Source organism: Diabrotica virgifera, chromosome 10, assembly GCF_917563875.1.
Source record: "Diabrotica virgifera virgifera chromosome 10, PGI_DIABVI_V3a".
Classification (NCBI taxonomy): Eukaryota; Metazoa; Arthropoda; class Insecta; order Coleoptera; family Chrysomelidae; genus Diabrotica; species Diabrotica virgifera.
The window spans coordinates 121149833-121176065 of NC_065452.1; the positions used below are offsets into that span (position 1 = coordinate 121149833).

At 32.7% G+C, this 26233-nt stretch overlaps 1 protein-coding gene across 1 annotated transcript in view; it reads right to left on the bottom strand.

Moving 5' to 3' along the window:
- LOC126893142 (neuronal acetylcholine receptor subunit alpha-7-like) overlaps window positions 1-26233 on the bottom strand; it is a gene marked incomplete at its 5' end in the record, with an annotated part of 63373 nt that overhangs the window by 30583 nt on the left and 6557 nt on the right. The window contains 2 exons of the mRNA XM_050663093.1: window positions 24753-24862; window positions 26187-26231. Of these exons, the coding sequence (XP_050519050.1) occupies window positions 24753-24862; window positions 26187-26231 (155 nt within the window). The remainder of the gene's footprint in view (window positions 1-24752; window positions 24863-26186; window positions 26232-26233) is intronic.

The following is a 26233-nucleotide window of genomic DNA, read 5'->3' on the forward strand; positions in this document are numbered from 1 at the left end:
AGGCGGTATTACAGTACATGAAATATATGATGTAAAACGGAAAACAACCATACAAGAGGTAGATTATTTAAGCATAACATAATCTTGAATTTCAAAAAAAGTACTTCTGTATTGTACGTTTTCGAGCGAACTGACAGCTTGACACCATGTGTCGTTTTTCGTTTTCGACCTGGCCCTCAGATAAAAGAATTTGTACAAACACTCTCATAAATAATATATCTCAACTACCCATTGACAAATCCCAGTTTATCGTTTTTAATTGCATCCTTTACTGAGAATTCTGACTCAAGTGCTTTATTGCTGTTCCAAAATCAAACGAATATCCGTTTCTGCTATGGCTTGTGGTCTATGACACATAATTATAGTACCGGCAAAAAATGTTGAAATTCTACAAAGTGAATAAAACGCATAAATTATGAGAATTATTATTTTAATTGTTAATTAAATGTAATGTAATTAATACTCTGTCATATCAATTTACTATTTTAGATTGGAATAAGCCACAAAATTGGCTTATTCTGCACACTATAATAATAGCACAGCAATAGATATGCGCAGGTAGAACGCATACTATATATTGTTCTGAAGCTATTTCCTTGTGGCATTTTTATGATTAATTATTTATATGGGAAATAAGCCACAATTAAAATGAAAAAAATAATTTTATTAACGTTTCGACGCCCAAATCTTGAGTTGGGGTTAATTTCATGTAATCGAATGAACTATCTTTCAGTAAGTCGTCCCAGGAACGCAACTCATAAATATTGGCAATATCATTTTAAAGTCTTCTACTTTAAAATGTATAATATATGTCTGAATTGCCAATATAAATGAGTGAGATTAAATAAATTATTAGAAGAATTTTTTTTTTGCTTAGCAACAACACCTTAGTTTATTTTAGTAATATTTTGTATTTTGACAACGGCACCCGATTTGGGCGTCGAAACGTTAATAAAATTATTTTTTTCATTTTAATTGTGGCTTATTTCCCATATAAATAATTAAGCATACTATATAGTAGCACCAGTATATTTTAGTGACATTTTATTTTATATCATACTTTCAATATTTAACATTTCAATAGTAATTTTACCATCTTATAGTAGGTCCACTTTGGATGTTGTAATTTTATCGACATCATGGTAATTTCCATATTATGTCTTTACACATTATGTACTCAGATGTAAATATATAATTTAGCTCTCCAAGCCTAGAATGCCCATGGTTTGGTTTACTTTTATTTTCCATTCTCTCCTGTTTGGTGCTTTATTTTTCCAATTTGTGATTTTAAGTTCTTCAATGTCTCTTTTAACATCTTTCTTCCATCTGGTTTTCGGTCTACTTTTCTTCTTCTTTTCTCTTTTTCCTCCCGTTAGTATTATTTTGAGAAGTCTTGTGTTTGTCATCCTTTGGATATGTCCCAACCATCTCAGTTTTTGTGATTTTATGATCCCTTCTATATTCGGTTCTCCATAGATTCAGTACTACATTTGGTATTTTTATCCACATTCCATTTCATAGCTTTCCTCCAAATATTTTCCTAAGGACTTTTCTTTCCCACACTTCCAGCAGTGACTTGTTCGGGTTTGTTCATTGTTCGTGTTTCCTGGCATATAATGCTATAGGTGTTATCACTGTCTATTTTTTTTATCTTAGCCCTTCTAGATATGTTTTTACTTCTTAAGTTGTTTCGAGCAAAGATACAAAGATTACCAGCCATAATTCTCGCTTGGTTTTCATCTTTCATATTTGGTCTCCTAGTGAATATCGTTCCTAGATATTGGTATATTTCTACTTCTTCGAATTTATATGATTTTCTTTCTGTGCTTATTGTCCGGTATTGTCCTTGTATGTATTCTCGTTCTATTGATTCTAATATATTTAGTATTTTCTTCATTTATGTATATCCTCTTCTTTCTCGCTATGGTCTCTAGTCTTTTTATTATTTCTTTTAATTCTTGTTTATTTCTGGCTATCAGTACTATGTCATCAATTTTGTCATCGGTAACTAGCATCTAACTCGACAAAAAAGTATATCTACTAAATAAATTATTTTTCAAACTTTCAAACTAGTTTGACAAACAGTTTGAATTTTCAAACCTGTAACCATGGACCAGTTTAACTTGACTTGAATTATTTGTCAGAAGTATTGACTTGAGTTTGACTTGAAATTATGTCAAACTCAAGTCAATTTCAAACATTCAAGTCAAACTTGTACAACTCTAGGTACAATGAACGGTCCATTTTCAGTTGGAACGCATTTAATCTATTGCGCAGAAGCGTTACCGTACATTGGTACGGTTCTCGATGAGTTGGAACAAACCTGTAGTTGTAACTTAAAGTTATAACCTGTTAAAGTGATGGTACTCGTAAAATACCGCCAAGAAAAATGGAGAGGAGAACTGTCCACTGTTATATCTCGTCTTGTTTCTCATTATCGTGTCACCATATGACACATTTGAAAACGAAGTCATTTCTTTTGCAATAATCATCTCAGTTTAGAACTAAGACAAAAAATGGTTAAGTGCTATGTTTGGTCTGTACTTTTGTATAGTGAAGAAGTATGGACACTAAAAGTATCGACCCATAAGTATCCCATAGAGGGATGCTGAAGATAGCTTGGACAGCAAGAAACTCTAATGAGCAATTACTAAGGCGGGTTAACAAAGATGGAGACTGCTAAAGACTCTCAACACCAGAAAATGTCTTATCTGGGACATAAAGTGAATGGAAATCGGTATAAAATACTACAACTGATCCTTAAAGGCTAAATACCGTATAATAAAGCACCGTAGAAGTGTAGGAAGAAAACAAGTTTCTTGGTTAAAAAACATTCGTGAATGAACTCAGATATCAAATACAGAATTATTCCATGTAGCAGAAGATCGAGAGTCCTTCGCAAAGGTGATCGCCAACGTCGGATAATTCTGACATGGCACGTCAAGAAGAAGAATATTCAATTTCATCTAGAGCTCGATAACAAGAAGTCCCCACAGAATTCATAGAAAATTCACAGAAAAATATAAAATACTCATATATAGAGCTCGGGAAATATGCAAAATGCATATTAAGTGCATATTTGCATATTTTGGATAAATTTTATAAGTGCATATGCATTTATTAAAAGTGCATATTTTGAGTTATTTATGAAAAACCGCTTTAAAACATGCATTTTTTCACGAAAAATCAAAATCTTTGATCTATGGTAACTTAAGAAGTTTGATTTATTTTAATAACTTTATATAACAAATTTTCCTTCGAATTTGTCCCTCTATCTACATATTTGTGGGGTTATTTTTAACAAAGTAATTTTCACCCCCGAAAAGGAGCCCCCGGGTAAAAAGCGCAAGTTAGCACCATGTCACTCTTGTTTATTAAGGTGTAGTCTTACTATTTACCAATGTTCGTGAACATCGATGGAGGCTGACCATAATCGAAGGTAATAGTTGATTTTTACCTTTAATCACGGCACTATACAAAAGAAATTGCAATTTAATAATCGACTTGCGCATATTTTGCAAGCTCACAAATTAGTAAACGATATGTAGTCGCAAAATAATATATTTTTTTTAATTTTAAGTACAATTCTCACTTAAGCCGGAAGATGGGGAGGTTTTCTTGCGAAGGGGTTGTAGCTTAATAATCGAAATGCGCGTATTTTGAAAGTTTATTCTTAGAATTGATGCGTTATATACGAATTATATCCTCAATACGATATATTTTAATTTTTCTCGACATTTTTCTCTTGAGTTGAATCAATTGAAGGGTTGTTCGAGGGTTAAAGGGATAAGCTCAAAAATCTAAACTATATCACTTCGAAAGCTCATAAATAGCTCGTAAGTTCACTGCAAAGATCAATTCAATATCTATATTTTTAAGCAGTGGGAGGGGGGCTGCGTCAGCCCCCAGAAAAATATTAAATTCCTGCCCAGTGTAACGAGCCCGAAATTTTTAATATACGGTATATATCGCGTATAATAGCGGTATATATACGGTATATATTACGGGCACATAAATAGCTCGTAATTTGGGGCTATTTGTATTTTAATCTCTACAAGGTGGGAGGACAGCTTAACAGGGGTGAAATAGAAAGAAGTTTTTCCGCGCATAAACATTTATTATCAGATAAACGGCACAGATTTTCTCTAGAAAATTTAGAAAAACACATAAAAGTAAACACGTAAAACAAGTAAAGAACACATGAATATCATGATGCAGAAATTTCAATAAATATTTTTGTGACTTTGGCATAAAATAAATTAAATACTTTCAATACAAAGATTTCTGCGTTTTTTATTTATATGCATTAAATGCATAAAAGCATATTTAAGTGCATATTTCAACTGTTTTTTGTGCATATTTGCATGCATATTTTGGGGTTTTTTAAGTGCATATTTCCCGAGCTCTACAGTCATATACCTTAATTATTCTACTAGGTTGTTCAATAATGCGGTTCGACAAGAGAGGGAGTTGCTACTAACCTAATTTTTTGAAGTGAAAACTTCTTTAGGGACGTTGTGTGATTTTTGGATAGGTGACAAAGCATTGTATTCGCGACCGTCATTGCTTATGCTATATATTATGTGTATGTATATATAAATTGTGTAGAGGTATTTAAATTTAAAATAAATGTAAAACCTATTTTAGGATGGGGAAAAAGGATTGATTTCGCGACCATCATCGCGACCGTCATCGCTTCGGCGAAATAAATTTTGTACATATAGATATATTCCCACATAACAATTTCATGTTCTTAGTAGATTCATAGAACATACTTTTCAGAAAAAGTATATACTGAGAATATGCGTAATTACCATTGCGAATGTGTAGAGTAGATACTGAGTATATACTACATTACAGTACTTAAACGTTCTGTGTATATACTTAGAATGTACTACCGCACTTCTTTTCAGTATATACCAAGAACATACTTTTTAGAAGGTTCTAAGAAGGTGCTATAAACCTTCTATTTATATACTTAGAATGTACTATCGCACATATTTTTAGTATATGGGAAGAATATCCCAAGGATGTGCTATATACCTTCTAGTTATATACTTAGAATGTAGTATCGCACACAGGGCCGCCGCTAAAGTGTTGGCCGCCCGTGTGCAACTTAATATTTACCGCCCCCCTTTTAACACTTTAGTCGTTTCAACATAGGCACTAGTATTTAAAGAAGTGCAGGAGATACATTGTAATCGTAACGGGTATACGAAAAATAATTGCTCTGATCTCGACGTTACTTTTAGACCTGGATCCCGCGTACCAAAAAAAAGTTGATTAATAGCAAGTTGAAAATTTGTTAATAGGTTAACGGTGTCTAGTCGGACAAACTTTGATATATGGGAACACTGGAAGTTTTAATTGTGGAACAGGTTAAAAATTTGGAACGTCAGACTACGAAAACGTTCCATGTATTTTGTCCGACATAACTTCCAATTGATTTGTTACCCTTTCATTAAACTCGCATGCAAAAATCAGACTGGTGTCTATGACCAACTGGGCATTTTAATGAGTGAAACACGAAGAACATGTCAAATGACAGGAATCATGTTGGTTAGTAATAGCAGTGTGATTGTAGCATGAGAGTTTAGTGAAAGGGTAACAAATCAATTGGAAGTTCTGTCCGACCAAATACATGGGACGTTTTCGTAATCTGAAGTTTCAATTTTTTAAACTGTTCCACAATTAAAACTTCCCCTGTTCCAGTGTTCCCCTGCATCAAAGTTTGCACGACTAGACACCGTTAAGCTAGTAACAAATTTTCAGCTTGCTATTAATCGCGTTTTTTTTGGCACGCGGGTCCCAAGCCTATTTGAAATACAGCACTGTGCAAAAGAAACGGACACACTACTATACATCTATTACAAACAAAATCGTTTATCAAAAGCGTGTCTAAAATCATCAAATTCTCAACTTAGACTGAACTACAACCCATCTATAACCATACATAAGCATAAAGGAACAATATTATAACAGAGCAACCATCGAGTAATAAAAAAGATTTTTAAACCATCGAGTAATAAAAAAGACTTTTTTATTACTCAATGAGAGCCACTTAACGTTTTTCATTTTTTTGGTAAAGAAAAAAATCCGGACATTCCTCATATCCGGACGCCAATCCGGACATGTCTTTCAAATCCGGACTGTCCGGACGAAATCCGGACGTATGGTAACCCTAGCTATAGGTATTTCTCAGAAGTATGTTTTCAACATCACCCAATCTCATCCTAGGTTCTACTAATATATTATATTTACATATTATAATTGCATATTTATGAGAATGTAGTTATTACATTCTACAATATTACGTAAAAAGTAAGTATAAAATATATAAACTTTAGTTAGTTATATAGGTACCTATGTATAATAAATATTATATGGGTAAGTAGGTATATATAAAATATAATGTAATATATTTAGTTATTATGGTAAAAAATAATAACTAAATTTTTTACCATAACAAATGCTTAATGCCCAATGGGCAGATTGTTGTACTCAATGGAGTTAATAATAAAAAAAAAAAAATTTAGTTATTATGTGCACATCAAAATACAAATGCTGCCTATACAGGGTGTCCCAGACTAATTTAGCCACGCTATATCTCTTAAACGAATCAAGATTTTCGAATGGGACAAAAGTGGTCTATTCTACTTGTAATACACTTTAATATGGCGTAGAAAAAATCATCCCTTATATATTCATCCCTTAGTTACAACCCCTAACTTTAATTTTTTTGATAGCACCCTGTATATTTTTTTATAGTTTTGGATGCGGTCTTCTATCGTCTATTCAACACATTTTTTGAAAATAAAATCGGTTCGTAAATAACCAAGAAAATATCAGTTTAGTTTTGTTAATTATGTATCCCAGACTAATTTATCCAGGCTATATTTCTTAAACGAATAGAGATTTTCGAATGGGACAAAAACTAATCTATTACATTTTGAAATACACTTTAATATGGCGTAGAAAAAAAAATTATCCTCTAAATATTCATCCCTTAGTTACAACCCCTAACTTTATTTTTTTAAATAGCACCCTGTAAGTTAGGGATGAATATTTAGGGGATGAATTTTTTCTACGCCATATAAAAGTGTATTACAAATGGAATAGATCAGTTTTTGTCCCATTCGAAAATATCTATTTGTTTTAGAAATATAGCCTGGATAAATTAGTCTGGGACACACAATTAACAAAAATAAACTGATAGTTTCTTGGTTATTTACGAACCGATTTTATTTTCAAAAAATGTGCTGAATAGACGATAAAAGACCACATCCAAAACTATAAAAAAATATACAGGGTGCTATTAAAAAAACTAAAGTTAGGCGTTGTAACTAAGGGATGAGTATTTAGGGGATGATTTTTTTGTACGCCATATTAAAGTGTATTACAAGTAGAATATATCACTTTTTGTCCTATTCGAATATTTCTATTCGTTTAAGAGATATAGCGTGGCTAAATTAGTCTGGGACACTCTGTATATTATATAATAGCCAAATATATATATAATATGTATGTAAATTACTAAAATTTATAGGTATCTGTATACATTATACATACTTTTACTTACTAGGTATTTAGGAAATATTGAAGTACCAATATGAATTTATTATTTTCAAGCTGATTTTTATGTTATTAAAAATGTTTTAGTCCTTGTAGCTAGAAATACTTCGTCTTCGCTTCGTCCTAACAGTGTAGACATAAATGCCTAACTGTACTGGAAACTATTTTCATATTTTGCCCTTGTTACCTACCCCCTTCCCTTGTGCAGGTATAAAATGTGCAATGCAATGGTCAGAATGACAATGAATGGCCGTTTTCGGATTGCCGAAAATTATAGGTAAAAATACTCATGGTATAACCTCAAATCAAAATTGTATATTCATTTCAATTGAAAACGAAACGAGAATTTCTCATTTTTCTTCAATAGAATTAAGTTTTAAACTTTTTTACCATACAATTAAAACGGTTTAAAAAAAATGAATTAGATAGTTCAGTAGTAGCTACCAAAATACCTAAACTTTATTAATTATTCTTAACGGGAAGTTGACAATCTATAGGCTAACATTTTTAAAAGTATATACAAGTATGTGTTAAGCATATACTTTTGCATATACTTACGCATATACTAAGAATATTCGATTAAGGTATATTCTAAGGATAAACTTTTACGAACATTCCGAGATACTACGTACACGAATGTGCTCAGTATATTCGGTGTAAGATTCTTTATATTCTATACTTTGAAGCACATGCAAAGAACATGAAATTTAGAATGTTTTTTATGGTACATGCTATGCTTGTACTACGCATATACTAAAAAGGATATACTTCGACGAATGTTGGTAGGATATGCTTAGAACATGATGCGAACATCATTGTTTTGTGGATTATGTGTATGTATATATAAATTGTATAGAAGAATTTAAATTCAAAATAAATGTAAAACTTATTTTAGGACGGGGAAAAAGGATTTATTTCGCGACCGTCATCTCTTCGGCGAAATAAATTTGGTACGTATCTATATTATGTGTATGTATACATAAATTGTATAGAATTATTTAAATTTAAAATAAATGTAAAACCTATTTTTGGATGGGGAAAAAGGATTTATTTCGCGACCGTCATCTCTTCGGCGAAATAAATTTTGTACGTATATTTATTATGTGCATGTATATATAAATTGTGTAGGAGAATTTAAATTTAAAATAAATGTAAAATCTATTTTGGAATGGGGAAAAAGGATTTATTTCGCGACCGGCATCACGACCGTCATCTCTTCGACGAAGTAAATTTTGTACGTATATTATTATAATGTACGTATAATAATAGTAATATTATTGAAGTGCAAACTTCTTTAGGGACGTTGTGCACTTTTTAGATGGGGAAAAGGTATTGAATTAGCGACCGTCATTGCTTCGACGAAATACATTTTTGAAGTGAACAGTTCTTTAAGGATATTGTGCACTTTTTAGATGGGGAAAAGTATTGAATTAGCGACCGTCATCCCGACCGTCACTGCTTCGACGAAATAAATTTTTGAAGTGAAAACTTCTTTAGGGACGTTGAGCACTTTTTAGATGGAGAAAAATATTGAATTAGCGACCGTTATCGCGACCGTCATTGCTTCGACGAAATAATGTTTTGAAGTGAAAACTTCTTTAGGGACGTTTTTCCCTTTTTAGATGGGGAAAAAGTATTGAATTAGCGACCGTCATCGCGACCGTCATTGCTTTGACAAAAATAAATTTTTGAAGTGAAAACTTCTTTAGGTACGTTGTGCCCTGTTTAGATGGGGAAAAACTTTTGAATTAGCAAACGTCATCGCGTCCGTCATTGCTTCGACGAAATAATTTTTGAAGTGAAAACTTCTTTAGGAACGTTGTGCCCTTTTTTTATGGGGAAAACGTATTGAATTAGCGACCGTCATTGCTTCGACTAAAATAAATTTTTGAAGTGAAATCTTCTTTAGGGACGTTGTGCCCTTTTTATATGGGGAAAAAGTATTAAATCAGCGGCCGTCATCGCGACCGCCATTGCTTCGACGAAAATAAATTTTTGAAGTGAAAACTTCTTTAGGGACGTTGTGCCCTTTTTAGATGGGGAAAAAGTATAAAATTAGCGACCGTCATCGCGACCGTCATTGCTTCGACGAAAATAAATTTTTGAAGTGAAAACTTCTTTAGGGACGTTTTGCCCTTTTTAGATTGAGAAAAAGTATTGAATAAGCGACCCTCATCGCGACCGTCATTGCTTCGACTAAAATAAATTTTTGAAGTGAAATCTTCTTAGGGACATTGTGCCCTTTTTATATGGGAAAAAGTATTAAATCAGCGGCCGTCATCGCGACCGCCATTGCTTCGAAGTAAATAAATTTTTGAAGTGAAAACTTCTTTAGGGACGTTGTGCCCTTTTTAGATGGGGAAAAAGTATAAAATTAGCGACCGTCATCGCGACCGTCATTATTATTATTAAAATGCACTTATCTTACAACCGCGAACGATTCAAACTAATCGGACGTTACGAACCATTACGAACGTGCCCGTCTCCAGTTGCGTCACGACTCCCCCTCCCTTCAGGATGCGCAATATACTATTTTCTTATTTATATTATCATGTGTATGTATACATAAGTAGCATAAAACGTACGAAACGCGTATATAATATAGGTATAGCACTTCTTTCTGGATGGGGAAAAAGCATTGAGCTCGTAATTTATATATTATAAGAAGTTTTCACTTCGGTCGGCACTCCCATGAGTGCTTTAATTTTTTTTTGTTATGTTGGTACACTCTTCGTATGAACGTATCTGAAGTTTTATTTCAATCTGTCAATTCATTATTTTTTTAGAAGCCATTTAGTATCGATGTGTCACAGTATTTTTTATAATGGAAATAATTAAGTATCGTGCAGTGGTTGAATTTTTATTTTTGGAAGGTTTAAAGGCAAAGGAAGTATATGAACGAAAGTTAAAAGTGTATAAGGACTCTTCGTCTTCAATTATTACTGTAGAAAGTGAGTTGCTCAATTTGAACGTGGTCGTTCAAGCCTTGAAGGCGATCCACGTCAAAGACGTCCAAAAACAGCAATTATAGCAAATATTGTAAACTCGTCGAGTAACTGAAAACGATTTAGTAGAATCCCTAGGCCACTCATTCGTCAACGTAAGCAATATTTTGGCCGAAGTATTGGGTTTCAAAAAGCTGTGGTCACAATGGGTGCCGCATTTGCTGACAACGGACCACAAACACATTCGAATGCGACGTTTTCAGCAATATTTAGGGCGTTTTCAAAAGGATAAAGTAGATTTTGTGCGTCCATTCATTACAATGGATGCCACTTGGTCTATCACTATGATCCTGAATCAAAACAAAAGGTTAAAAAGTGGTATAATCTGGTTTTTCGGCTCCAAAACGAGTTTGTGTCCAGAAATCGACCAAGAAGATCTTAGCATCAGTTTTTCAGGATAATGCACCGTGTTATGTGAGTATTTTACCAATGGCTAAAATCCATGAATTAAATTTCGAATTGTGAGAGCATCCACACTATTAATCAGATTTGGTTCCTAGCGACTTCCATTTGTTAATACCTAAAAAAATTTATGCGTGGAAAGCGTTTTTCATCAAAGGATGAGTATACATATAACAGCTGTGGAAGCGTATTTTGGAGCCCTTCGTGATTCTCCCTTCAGGGATGAAATTAATAAATTGAAATCTCCTTGGAACAAGTGTATTGATGCTCAGGAAGACTATACTGAATAATAAAGTGTATTTTAAGTCATAAAATTGTGTTTTTCTTCTCGAACCGCAAAACTTATTGAACAACCTAGTATATCAAAATATTTAAGATAAATTATGTCATAATTGTTTTGATATTCTTGTGTGGGGCTAACTAACCTTCAAAACAAAATAAGTAATATTTTAAGTCCTTCTCTACTTATGATGTTTTTCGATGATTCTCTGTATACTAAATATTGTGGAAGACTCAGATTTGGTAAGCAAAAACTTATAAATGTGAAGATTCGTATAATTAATTGTAAAAAAAGTGTAATTCTAAAACGGCTTCCTCTCGTTACGTTGAACGAACTTCTGTTCAAGATGATATCTAACAATTCAGGGATGACACAAAAATAGTTTTAGGACAATATTTATCATAATCACCAATGCGGTAAAAAGTAATTTTGGCTTGGCCGAAGTTTCGATGTTAAGCGAGGCTCATCAAATACCATAAAAAGCAGTAATGTCATCGGAGTATCAGTATCTTTAATCATATGTCAAAAGCACACTTTTAGTGTTTTTTAGTGAGTACAGAAACTGAGCGTCCCTAATGCAATTTTTAACTTTCTAATGTATGTAGATGACCTGAAACTTTTGTCTCTAGAAGTTGAAGTTACCCGGTTGGTTGACGGCTGCGCGAAATTGCTTAAGACTGTGAATAGAATCAATGAATGGAACGTAAAAACTGTTTACTCCACGACAGATATCACATCGGGGGAGTTCGTGTCAAATTTAATTTGCCTTTTCTACGTCAGAGCCTCTGAAGATACGCATAATATACAATCATTTTATTTCCGTATATTAAACTATGTCAACTAGATAACTCCCTAATACTATTTTGTCGATTAAAAATTAAAATATATTATTCTTGTTTTGTGATAAAGAATTATTTTTTGTTTTTTTAAAACGAAAAACGTTTCTTATACATTTTAGAGAAAAATGGTTAAAATAGAACTTGTAGATCATAAAAAGTTCTTTAATTTTGAGTTTCCAAATGTATACAGGGTGTAACAAAAATGCAGGTCAAAAATTAAATCACATATTCTGGGACCAAAAATAGTTCGATTGAACCTAACTTACTTTAGTATAAATGTGCACATAAAAAAAGTTACAACCCTTTGAAATTACAAAATCACAATTGATTTTTTCCAATATATCGAAAATTATTAGAGATTTTTTATTGAATATATACTTGTGGTATTCTTATGGTAGGAGAATCTCAAAAAAATAAGACCAGTGAAATTTGTACACCTCATAAAAATTTTATAGGGGTTTTGTTTCCTTAAACCCCCCAAACTTTTGTGTACGTTCCAATTAAATTATTTCTGCAGTACCATTAGTTAAACACAATGTTTTTAAAACTTTTTGCCTGTTCGTATTTTTTTGATAAGCCAGTTTTTTTCGAGATGTGGCTCCTTTTTTAATATGTTACCTAAAAATTTTATGGGGGTTTTGTTCCGTTAAACGTCCCAAATGTTTGTGTATGTTCCAATTAAATTATTATTGTGGTACCATTAGTTAAACACAATGTTTCTAAAACTTTTTTGCCTCTCACTATTTTTTCGATAAACGATTTTTTATCGGGATATTAATATGTTTCAAAATATACCTACAAAAATGGAAATTCACAATAAATTTCCATATTATTATTGTCTCTATAATCTTACTTACTATGTAAAAATTTTTGTTGGGTTTTAAAAATGGACAAAATATCTCAATAAAAACTGACTTATTGCAAAATTATAAAGAGACAAAAAGTTTTAAAAACATTTTGTTTACCTAATGTTACCACAATAATAATTTAATTGGAACGTACACAAATATTTGGGGGGTTTAAGGGAACAAACCTCCCATAAAATTTTTATGGGGTGCGAAAATTTCACTTATATTTTTTTAAGTTGTTACTGCCATAAGAATGCCACATGTCCATTTTCAATATAAAATCTCTAATAGTTATCAATATATTGGAAAAAATCGATTTTTATTTTGTAACTTCAAGGGGCTATAACTTTTTTATGTTCACATTTGTACTAAGGTAAGTTAGGTTCAATCGAACTATTTTTGGTCCCAGAACATGTAATTTAATTTAAGACCTGTATTTTTGTTACACCCTGTATACATAAACAATTGACTGAGATAATTGCAAAAAAAAACTTTTTTTTTCAGTATCTTATAAATGCTAATAACTTTGTTTTTTTTTGCATAACGAAATGTAATATAACTACTCAAAATTGTAGCAGTTAATGAGCTATTAAGGTAGAACGGTGTGAAAAGGAAATGAAGCAAAATAATCTAGTAATAACAGGCCTAAAAATAGATACGAATGATGAAGCTGCACTAAAAGACAAAATGACAAATTCATCAAACAGCGCTTGGAAGAGAACATAAAAATAGAGAAAGCAGTTAAACTGGGAGATCGAACCTGTCTATTAAAAATGGAAAGTATAGAAGAAAAAAATAAGGTGATGAAGAAGAAAAGTAAATTAAGACATATTAAGACTTAAGAAAAAGGGAATAAGAGGTCTTCCTTATAATTTGTTCAAATCTTATTTGGAAAATCGCTCCCAGAAGGTCAAAATAAATGAAACTTTAAGTGAATCAGCTCCAGTAACGTACGGTGTGCCACAGGGGACGGTTTTGGGTCCAGTGCTTTTTGTGTTATACATGGACTTTTTATTTTCAGTTCTCAAAGAGGCTAATATTATATGCTATGCAGATAACACAGCCATTGTTGTTTGTGAGAGCACTTGGGAAAAAACTCTAACCATAGCAGAGGAAATCATGGCAAAAATTAAAAGTTGGTTTGATGTCAGTCTGCTTTCAATGAATATCGAGAAGTCCCACTTTATGTGCTTCACAATGAATGAAGCCACGTCACCAGAAATTTTAGCTCTTAAAGTACATAAATACACATGTAAGGATCACAAAAAATGTGATTGTCAAACTATTAAAGTTGTTGATAAAATTAAATACTTAGGAGTATTTTTTGACAAACACATGAAGTGGGAACCTCGCATTGAATATATTTGTGGTAAATTAAGAAAAATTATGTATAAATTTTACATTTTAAGAAAATGTTTAACAAAGGATACTATCATAAATATATATAAAGCCCTAGTCGAATCTATCCTAACATATGGAATATGTACCTGGGGTGCAGGTTATTCTAACGTTCTATCCCCCTTAATAATAACACAAAAAACAATTTTAAAAATCATTTTATTTAAAAAGAAATGTTTTTCTTCAGAAGATTTGTTTAAAGAAGCAAATGTAATGCAGATTTTTCAACTTTATATTAAAACCATTGTCAGACTCTATTGTAATAATAAGTTACCAAAACCCAGCTCAAACCATCAATTTCTAACTAGATTTACTACTAATAATATGTTAACGACTACTACACCAATATATTACACGGCTGTTCAAAAAAGCTTACTCTTCACAGCTCCAAAAATATTTAACTCTTTACCTCAAGAATTTAAAAATAAAAAATTTATTAAGATAAAGAAATCACTTTCTAGCTGAATAAAAAATATAAAAATAAATAACATATTCTAGTAATAATGTAAAACTTTATAGAACATAGACAAAGTCTTCTGTAAATCTTTATTAGGTTAAGTGAATTTTCTCTTGTTTTCTTAATAATCAGTTACCTCCATTAGATTAATTTTATTGATTATAATAAATAGAATAAGTACACACACAAACAATATGTTCATCGTGTACTTAGCATCTAAGTTTTTGCATGTAAACTGATTTTTTCTTGAAATAAAATTATTTTTTTATTTATTTTTATTTTATTTATATCAAAGGGGAGAAGATTTTCATAAGCCAGGATATGACAGTCTTAGAAAGAAATATTCAGAAAGAAATAGGAGCAAAGTGTAAGGAATTAAGAGACATGGGGAGAAATGTCAAAAAGGACTACAATGGATTAACAGTGGATGGTAATGAAAAATGGAGATGGAGAAAAGACGGTAAAGTAGGAACATTCCCAAAAAACTAACTGATGAAAATCAAAAGATAGTACCACTGGAAACAGACTCGGCAATGGAAACGGTTAACGAAAACAAACTAACGCACACAAAAGAAAGAAGCTCAATAAGAAGAAAAGAACGAAACCTATTAGAATGGGATCCTGGAATATTAGAACCATGCTAGCAGGAGGTAAGATGCAAGAAATAACAAGAAGGAGAAATTGAGAAGAAAAACTTTAGCATATATTATTCGGGAGAAAACAAACAGGGAACGAATGGTACGGCATTTATGGTGAACAAAAAAATGAGGGAAAAAGTGATACAATTGAAAGCAGTTAATGAAAGGATATCTTACATAAGAATAGAAAATAAACAAGCCAACATATCGATAGTCAATTGCTATGCACCCACGGAAGAAGCAAGCCAAGAAAATAAAGCACAATTCTACGACATCCCACGTGAAAATATTGGGTGACTTTAATGCAAAGATCGGAGAGGAGGACTATAATCGTAATGTAGCGCGCAAAGAAACCATTCATGAAACTACGAATGATAATGGAGGAAAAATCTGCAACCTAGCAGCAGCAACAAACACATATATAGTTAGTACTCGGCATAAACATAAAAAAGAACACAAAATAACATGGATGATACTAGGAAGAATGGATGGAAACCAAATAGATCATATTCTAATTTCGAAAAAGTGGACACAAATAGTACAAGACGTAAGGTCATATAGAGGGACAAATGCGGACACTGATCACATATTTTTGATAGCAAAACTTAACCCTTAAGTACTAACACCCCGTCTCTCAGACGGCATCGCTTGTCAAAAGTGAGATATTTCCCTTCCTAGAAAATTTTGAAGGTCACCCGTTTATGACTTTTCAAGTTGGGTTATTCTTTAGTAGTATTCAATTCGGCAATTTGTGGCAGGTTGTTATTCGAAAGATATTTAGGCTCAAAGTGTGATTTCCGTCTAACAGACGGGGTGTTAGTGTTTGTGCCCAGTTCGTCATTAAACATGATGTGTCCCATTTCGTCATAAACATCAAATAAGGGAATAGAGACCCTGAGGAAACCCTTTTTAAATGGTTTAATAAGGTAGAAGACGACATAAGCGAAGTGGAATCAATTTGTGATGAAAATGTTGCCACTGACTACCATTGCTACACTGTACTAATTATATTACCTGTCAGTTTTTTTGTTTTAAAATTTTTTAAAAACATTTTTATTTTCATTTTTTTACTCTTTTTTAACTCGGTTATAAATTTTTATTGATTCTTTAATTTGTTTAATTTTTATCACACTGTTTTTCAGGAGTAAAAAGGTACACAAAAAATCCTTCCATTCTTGTTATAATGTTTTTATTTTAATAAATACAGAAAAACTAGATTAATTACTCTGTTTTTTAGATAATCAATACTGTCAGTAAGTCATCGAGATATTCTTTTGCATTAAAATATTTAACAAAAAACAAAAATTACCACTAAAATATTAAACCCGTCTGTCAGGTGGTTAGTTAGTGTTTACGTCATTGATTTAAGATGTTAGTACTTAAGGGTTAAGATGAAAATAATCAAAGCAAATAATCATAAGGAAAGAAAAGGAGGAAATGGAATATAGCCAAACTAAAAACGGAAGAAACGAAGCAACAATATACAGAACAACTGGAACAGAAACTGGGTAGGTACGAGAACATAGAAATAGAAGAGGAATGGAAAAACATAAAGAACAGCATAATAGAGACAGCAGAACAAATAATAGAATTTCAAAAAAACAAAGAATCGAAAGAATGGTTTGATGAGGAATGTCACAAAAAAAGTCAACAGAAGCACCTCGCAAGAAACAAATGGCTACATAGTGACGAACAGGAACAACTGGACCAATATAGAAAAGAAAAACAGGAAGCATTGAAACTCTATAGAAGAAAGAAGAACACATGGATCGCTGAACAAATGCAAGAATTAGAAACGAATAATAAAGACAACAAGAAATTGTTCGAATACATAAAACAACAATACAGTACCAAAAAACTGTCACAAAAATAAACAAAAAAGATTGGGAAACACATTTCACGGACCTATACAAAAACAACAATAAGGCAGATTCAGAGGATGAGGATATAAGAGATAATAGAGATGAAGAGGAAGGCGCACCTACTTATCAGGAATTCATGGAGGTATTAAAACAACTAAAAGTAAACAAAACACCAGGGCCAGATGAAATCAACAACGAACTGATCGTCAACGGAGGAGAGGAGCTCACGAAGCGAATACACCAGTTAATGGTTACAATTTGGAAGGACGAAAGCATGCCCATAGAATGGAAAACGCACATATCGCACCAATCATTAAGAAAGGAGATCCAACTAAGTACTGCAACTACAGAGCAATTATGCTACTAAATACAACGTATAAGATATTGACCACAATTATAAGAAACCGACTAAATCAGTACGCAGAAAAAATTATAGGACCATACCAACAGGGCTTTAGAAAAGGAAGATCAACAATAGATGCAATACACGCACTAACACAAACAATTGAAAAAAGCTATGAACATGACATAGAATTACACATACTATTCATCGACTTACAACAGTCCTTCGACAGCATATAGAGACAACAACAATTATTAAAGGAGATGAAAAAAATGGAGATACCGGCAAAACTAATAAGACTAACTAGAATGACAATGAAAGACTCAACAGCAAAAGTTAAAACAAATGAGGGAGATACAAACGATATCCAAATAGAACTTGGGGTAAGATAAGGAGACAGTCTGTCAACGAAACTATTTATTATCGATCTAGAAGGAGTAATTAGGGACACAGGGCTGAAAAAGACAATTATGCAAAGCTCAGCACAGATCATAGGATATGCAGATAACCTGGGACTGGAAGCACGAGATAAAAAAATACTAGAAGAGGCACTTTTAACCCTGGTAAGAGAAGCAAAGACGAGAGGATTAATAATTAATCAGAATAAAACAAAATACCTTATTAGCACAAGAGACAATGTAAACAGAATAACAGAAATAAAGATAGGTGAAAATACATTCCAGAGAGTAGATTACTTCAAATACCTGGGGATGATGGTGGACGGCAGAAACGAAAGGAATATAGAGATAAACGAAAGAATTAAAGCAGGTAACAGAGTATATTGGAAATGTCACCGACTACTCAAGGACAAAAACCTGAGCAAAAAAACAAAATCAAAAATATATACAGCAGCAATTAGACCAGTGATGGCCTATGAAGCAGAAGTAATGTGCCTTACGAAAAAAGACGAAGAAAAGTTAAGAATAATTGAGAGAAAAATTATGAGAAGAATACATGTCCCAGTAAAGACAGAAACAGGGGAATATAGAAAGCTGATGAACCATGAAATAATAAATATAACTGAAGGAGAAGATATAGTAAAATTCATTAAAGCACAAAGGCTCAGATGGCTTGGTCACACAAAAAGAAGAGGGGTAGAAGAACTGTTCAGCAAGATAATGAACTGGAAACCAATAAAAAATAGACCAAGAGGAAGACCAAAAATAAGATGGGAAGATCAACTGCTAGACGATATATCAAAAATAGAAATTGCAAACTGGAAAGAGAAGATTCAGGACCGGAGAGAGCGGAAGAAGGTAGTAGAGAAGGCAAAAAACACCACAACCTATAAAGGACGACCTAAAGGAAACTGCGGATTAATCCACCGCGTGAAATGGATTAAAAGAGCTCATAGTATTTGAGCGACCTATACTCTAATAAGAGTGAACGGTCCATATATACAGGGTGTCCCGGAAAATAGTGCGTTCCTTAAAGGTAGAGGTAGAAGGCACCATGTAGAACAAAAAACTCTTATAACATTTTTTTCTAAATGCAACCGTTTGACCAAAAAATTAAAATACATTTTGGTATGCAAATTTAAATCTGACAACTATGTGCGGTACGCAAATTTAAGGATAGACAGTCCCATGTCCCATGTAAATAGATAGAAGACAGATAGTAAACAGATAGTTTTAAAGAATCCTGTTTAGTGTCAATGCCGAAAATGTTTTCGGGTCGTGAGTGTATTACCTATTATGTTATTACGTTGATTATTTATGTCAGATCACTAAATGGAGAGGCATAATAATTAATTTCTTTCAAAATGTTTTGCCGGTATTTCTCGTCATAAGAATGATGTTTGTGAAAGTGGGTTACTTGGAACATCTATTCAGTATAATAATTATTTTCAAGTAAGTACAACTTAATTATTTCAGTTCACCAGTAAACAAATTACTGAGACATTATCTGGTGTATTTAAGTTCCGCTGTAAACTATTTACCTAGTTCAGTTAAAGCCCTCAGCAATACTCAGCATTCAACACATTTAAACCTTACTAAATACTTAATAGTAGTTCAGTTAAAAGATGTGTTTTTATGTTAAGATATGTGTAATTCGTTTAAAATTATGCAATAGGTATTTCAATACATTTTAAAAGAAAATAATTTTAGTAAACAAAAACAAATAGTAAATACATAAGTAACTACTATTAGGTTGGATTATTTTAAATACTGTAAATCGCAATCACAAACGAGTTCTTATTATCTGTTATTATTCCGTAGTGCGTACGATGTTGCCACTTTATTAAAATTTTCAAAAATTAAAATACAGGTATATGGAAAACAATGTTATCTTTTTTTGGAAACGGTTAACTTAAGAAAAAAATGGTATAGGACTTTTTTGTTCTAAATTGTGTATTCTCTTCATACCTTCAAGGAACGCACTATTTTCCGGGACACCCTGTATAATGAGCTATTAAAGTGTTCTAGCCCAACAGAGAGCGATTATTTAAACAACTGTACTAGCCAACAGTCACTTTATATGTATTTTGTAAAGCGCAATCGATTCTTTGAGGCTTCATTTTAAAAGTACCTATATGAAAAAAATCTTTAAATTTTTATTAAATCTGTTATTAATAAACAGTTTGAAAATGGGCTGACTTTTTAGCTTATTAACATTTATAACAACTTTAACATGTCTTATGTCACACGCTTGTAAGTATGCTCAACGATAAGCATCTGGATGTGGGCTACGAATAAAGCCTAAAAATTTGGGTTTGTTTGAGTTTATTTTGATGCTAATTTCCTCTCCTACTTTGTGAATACGATAAAAGCAGAATTGTTATACCTTCAATATTTTCTAACAGAATTACTGTATCGTTCACGTATCTAATTTCATTGTAGTTCACCGTTGATTTTTATTACATAAGCTGTCTCTCAAGTGTCTTTTTAAATAACTGGTCCAAGTAAACATCGAACAATGTGGGGGACAAAATGTAACCTTGTCTGACTCCGTGTTGTATGTAAATTTAGTTATTTCCAATTTTCACGATAGCACTTTGATTCCAGTACAAAATGTCATCTGTTCCTATATTTTTTAGCATCTGCATTAATTTTACATGCTGTACTTTATCGAATGCCTTTTTGAAGTCCACGAAGCATGCAAATACATATTTTCTTTGATCACTTTGATCATAGCATTTCTTAAATCAAATTAGGTATTTTCGAGATCTTCTTAATATTTGTGTCTAATTTTTTTATGAAGTATTTTTAGGAATATCTTAAGAGCGTGTGAATAGCATGGCAATTTTTAGGTATTGCGACAGAAATGGATTTGAGCCAGTATATGAGAACTTCTATGAAGACGCTATGAAGATTTTATCTATTTATCTATCTATTTATCTAATTGGCCTTCGTCGGTTCATCTTTGGACAGAGGCCTCCCCAATCCTTTTCCACTCTTCTCTGTCTGTCGCTACAGTCATCCACCTAGAGACCACGTGCTTCTTGATATCATCTGCCCATCTCAGTTGGGACCTTCCTCTGCTTCGTTTATATTCCCATGGTCTCCAATTTATAAGTTCCATCGGTCTTTTTCTTGTCTTATATTGTGTCCGGGAAATCTCCATTTCAATTTTGCAACTTCTTGTCTAACTTCCCTAACTTTGGTTTTTTTGCTTATCCACTCATTTCTCTTTTTATACTTACTTACTTACTTAATCCAAAACTCGTCTACCTTTCGGTGTAAGTTGTTACGGAGTTAGGTTCTCCGTCGTTTTCTTCCACATTTCCTTCCATTTCCTTCTATCCATGGTCAATGCTTTTGTTTCCTCCCATTTTATTCCTCTTTTGTCGGCCGCTTCCCTTACTTCTTCTGTCCACGTCTTTCTTGGTCGTCCTCTCTTCTTTCTTCCCATATCTCTCGCTTCATATATCTGTCTTACTATTTTTTCTTCTCTTCTTCTCAGTACATGTCCGAGCCATCTAAGTTGTCCTTGTTCGATTGTTGTTGTAACTAGGTGTATTTTCAGATTTTGTCTAAAGGTTTGATTTCTAATTTTATCTTACTTTCCTTGTTTTTCCCTCTATTGTTCTCAAAAATCTCATTTCTGTGCTTATTAGTCTATTCTTTTGCCTTTTTGTTAATGCCCAAGATTCACAGGCATAGGTTAGAGTGGGTTTCACAATCTTTTTTACTATTTGGGTTTTTATATTCTTAGGTATTTCTTTCTTTTTTAAAAAGTTACTCTTAATACTATTGTACAGCTTACCAGTCTTTCCAATTCTTTCATTTATCTCATCTTCTAATTTTCCATTCCGGCTTATGATTACCCCCAAATACTTATATCTCTCTACCTGTTCAAGTTGCTTGCCATCTACTTCTATTTTGTGTTTTCCGTTTTGTCTTCCAATTATCATTGTTTTTGATTTTTCTTTGTTTATTTTCATGTTTCTGATTTTTAGCTCTTCATACAATATTTTTATATTTTCTTGTAATTGTTTTTCTGACTCCCCAATGATCACCAGGTCGTCTGCGTAGCATAGTTCTGTCATTTGTATCATTCTCAACTTCCAATATCCTACATTATATTTTCTCCATTTGTGTTTGCAGCTTTTTATTACGTTATCTAGTACTAGGTTAAAGAGTAGTGGACTCAGGACACAACCCTGTTTTAATCCAATGTTGCTGTCGAATACTTTTGATTTTTCATTTCTTGTCCTTACATAGCTTTTCGTTTTTTCATATAAACTCTGGATGCATCCTATTAGACCTTGTTCAATTTTTCTCTTCTCTAGTATTTTCCAAATATCTTCTCTTTTAATTCTGTCGAAAGCTTTTTCCATATTTTTGAAACATTCATGTATTTCTTTTTCTGTTTTAAGAGCTTTTTCTATTATTTGCCTGATTATGAAAATCTGATCATTCGTCCCTCTTTCTTTTCTGAAACCACTCTGGCTCTCCTTAAAGGTGTTCTCTAGTTTTTCTCTTAGCCTGTTTTCTAGTATACTAGCATAAAGTTTTTCTACTGTGCTTCCTAGTGTTATTCCTCTATAGTTTGAGCATTCTTTGCTATCTCCTTTTTTATACAATGGTGTTATAATGCCTATCTGCCAGTCTAGTGGTACTTTCTTTTCTTTCTTAGCTTGGTTCATGATGTTTAATAATTCTTGTTGTCTTTCTTCATTCATGTATTTGACCATTTCTGCAGTTATATCGTCATGTCCTGGTGCTTTTCCCAGCTTGATTTTGTTGATTGCATTTGTTAATTTTTTTTGTGTTATATTTTCTATCTGTTCCTGTTGCTCTTGTGGGGTGTGTTGATATTTGTTTTGTTCTAACTTATTTACTTCTACTTGTTCCACTTCCAAGAGTTCTTCAAAGTATTCTCTCCACCTCTCCATAATCTCATTCTCTTCTGTGAGTATGGTTCCATTCTTATCCTTCACGTTTTTCAATGTATTTGGTTTTGGTTTTCTCATGCTCTTAAGTGTGTTATAGAACAATTTCTGGTTTTCACCGAATGCTTCTGTTAATTTATTTCCAAATTCTACCCACGTTCTGTCTTTGTTATTTTTAACCATCTGTTTAACTTCTGTTCTTTTCTCTTTGTACTTGTCATAGCTTTCTTGCTTTCTGTCTGTTAAGTATTTTTTCCACAGTTGTTTCTTTTCTTGTACTATTTTTTTCTAAGTCTTTTGTCCACCAGGCCGTTCGATTTTTGGGGTTATTACTTAATTTTGTTAATCCACAGCTCTCTTTTGCAGCTACTAATAGACTATGTTTATAATCTTTCCATCTTTCTTCTATATTTTGGTACTTATTTTCTCTTTTCCTATGTTCCTCTAGACATTTCTGGTATCTCTTTTTAACTTCTATTTCTTTCAGTTTGTAGCTTCTGATTTTTTCTTTTATTATTTTTCTCTTTTTGTCATTTTGTATGTCTTTTATTATTGTAAAGCTCATTTTGACTAGATAGTGTTCACTTCCAGTCTCTGCGCTTCTTTTTACCTTAATATTTTTTACTGCTTTCCATATCTCGGAGTTAATTAGGAAATAATCAATTATTGATCTCTCGCCTCTACCCCTCTCTTCCCTTGTGTATTTGTGGACGTCTTTGTGTGTAAACTTTGAATTCCCTATTATCAGATCATTTTCGATGCACAAATTTATAGTCCTTTCTCCAGTATCGTTTCTCGTCCCTTCTCCCTCTTTTCCTAGCCATTTTTCTATACCCGCATTTTGTTTTCCCACTCTTCCATTCATGTCGCCCATTATTATTAAATTGTTATTCTCTGTCTATTATTTCTTGAAGTTTTTCAAAATACTCATTTTTTTCATTCTTGCTTGTATTATCAGTTGGTGCATATGTTATGATGTAACTATACTTTTCTTGTTTAATCTTTAGTTGAGCTGTTAAAATTCTCTCGTTTGTAAATTGGACATCGATGATGTTCTTCATGCAGGATGGAGTTACAATTACTGCTACTCCTGCTTTCGCTGTGCTACTTTGGTCTACTCCTGACCACCATATATTGTATCCGTCTTTTATTTCTTTCATTCCTGTTCCTTTTTTCTTTGTTTCTGTGACTCCTAATATGTCAATTTACAGTTTTTTCATTTCTTCGACTATTTCCTCTTCTTTACAATTTATCTCTTTTCATCCATTAGTCTTATGTGCAACATTTGCCTTTCCATTGCTCTTTGCGTTTTAATGATTTTGTCCATGTTTGCTTTTGTAAACGCCCACGTTTGGGAACCATAAGAGAGAACAGGGAGTCCGCATTGATTGTATACCTTAGTCTTAAGATGTTGTGGATATCTTTTGTTTTTAAGGATGTATGTAGCTTAGTTTTCCAAATGCCGGTATGAAGATTACATAACTGATTTATATAGAAAACTGAAAATGTTATATATCCAAATACTGGAATAACGAGGTTGCTTATTTAGTAGCTATGGCTTGCGGAATTCAAACAATAACTCAGTTTTTTTCCGGCTATTGGAAAATTCAAAGGTTTTAATATCACATACTACATAAAAACCAGATACCGGGTATACGTTAAAAATATTTATAAACGCAAATCCTGAATGATTGCTTGCGACAAATTTCAGCAAAACAAAAACAAATTTTGACTTTAATTCTAATCAAAATCATATTAAATTATCGTTCCTACCTGTTATACATGAGAACATCGGGTTTCCAGAGGCGGTGGGGTGGAATACGGAGATCTTTCACCCCACCGAATTCTGAAGAATTCCATCTCAAGTTCATGTCGTTCCATTCCTGAAATAACAAAGAAAAATATAAATTATGCAGCTTGATCGAGAAAATTATTTGGATTTACTTATAATAATGACAGTAGTTGTCAATTAGTTGTAAAGAGAAGTGTGTACAAGGTGAAGAAAGTAGCAAGGGAAAAATGGAAAGCAAATATCTACATAAATGGGAGATAAAAATTTTAGTAAATAGGGAATCATCATCATCATCATCAGCACTTTTTAAGTCCTCTACAGGATATAGGCCTCCCCTGTTTCTATCCAGAGTGCACGGTCTTGAGCAGTATGGATCCAATTTTTCGTTATCTTTCGCAGATGATCTTGCTATCGTATGTGTGGTCTTCCTCTGTACCGTTTATCTCTTGTTGGTCTCCATTCGGCTAACTTACATGCCCACTTGCCCTCCATTTCCATTTCAATGTCAAGCTCTCTCCATGACTTTTGTAACGCAGGTTCTGTTCGTATTTCTTCGTTTGCGATCTTGTCTTTTATTGTTACTCCTATCATTGAACGCCTCTATCCTTCTTTTTATGCCACTCTTAGTTTTAAAGCATTGTCTTTTGTTCGGGACAGTGTTTCCGCACCGTAGGCCATTGTTCTGTCAGGCACACTGGTCGAAGACTTTCCGCCTCAGATTAATACGTTGCCATCTTTACATACGTTTTTAAGAGCTCCATATGCTGCCCAGCCATGTGCAATTCTTCGTGATACCTCATCTGTTTGGATATCCTAGTCTATTCGAATTTCGTGTCCAAAGTATGTATTTAGCAACAAGTTATACTTCGTCTTTCCGAATTTCTAAATTGTTACTGGGCACGAAGTATTTTATTTTGGGGATACTTATTTATTTTTAAACCAATTTCTCTGCAGGATCTTTCCAGTTCTTCCAATATGGTGTTGATTTCGCCTAGGTCATCTGTGAAAACTATGTCATTAGCATAACTCATGTGGCGCAGTCTCTCCTTGTCGACACTTATCCCTATATGATCCCAACCAAGGGTTTTAAAAGCACGTTCTATGGCAGTTATAAAAAGCTTTGGTGATAGTGTGTTACCCTGTCTGACCTTCTTTGAATTTATATTTATTTACTGTTTTCATGTAACTTTATGACGATTGTCGCATTTCTATAAATATTGTATATTAATCTGGAGCATCTTTTGTAGGCTATGAAGTGATTCTAGGTTCGTAACTTATATTCTAGGGTATAGGTAAACTTAAATTTAAATCACAAGATAATAAATAAGAGAAAATCATCTTAAAATAAAGCATTTTACGTAAAGTATCCTGAATATTTTGAGTATAACAATAGGTATAACAGTAGGTAAACTTACTAATTTCAACCAGATGTTAGTGATTAGCAGTTGATTTTTTTCATCCT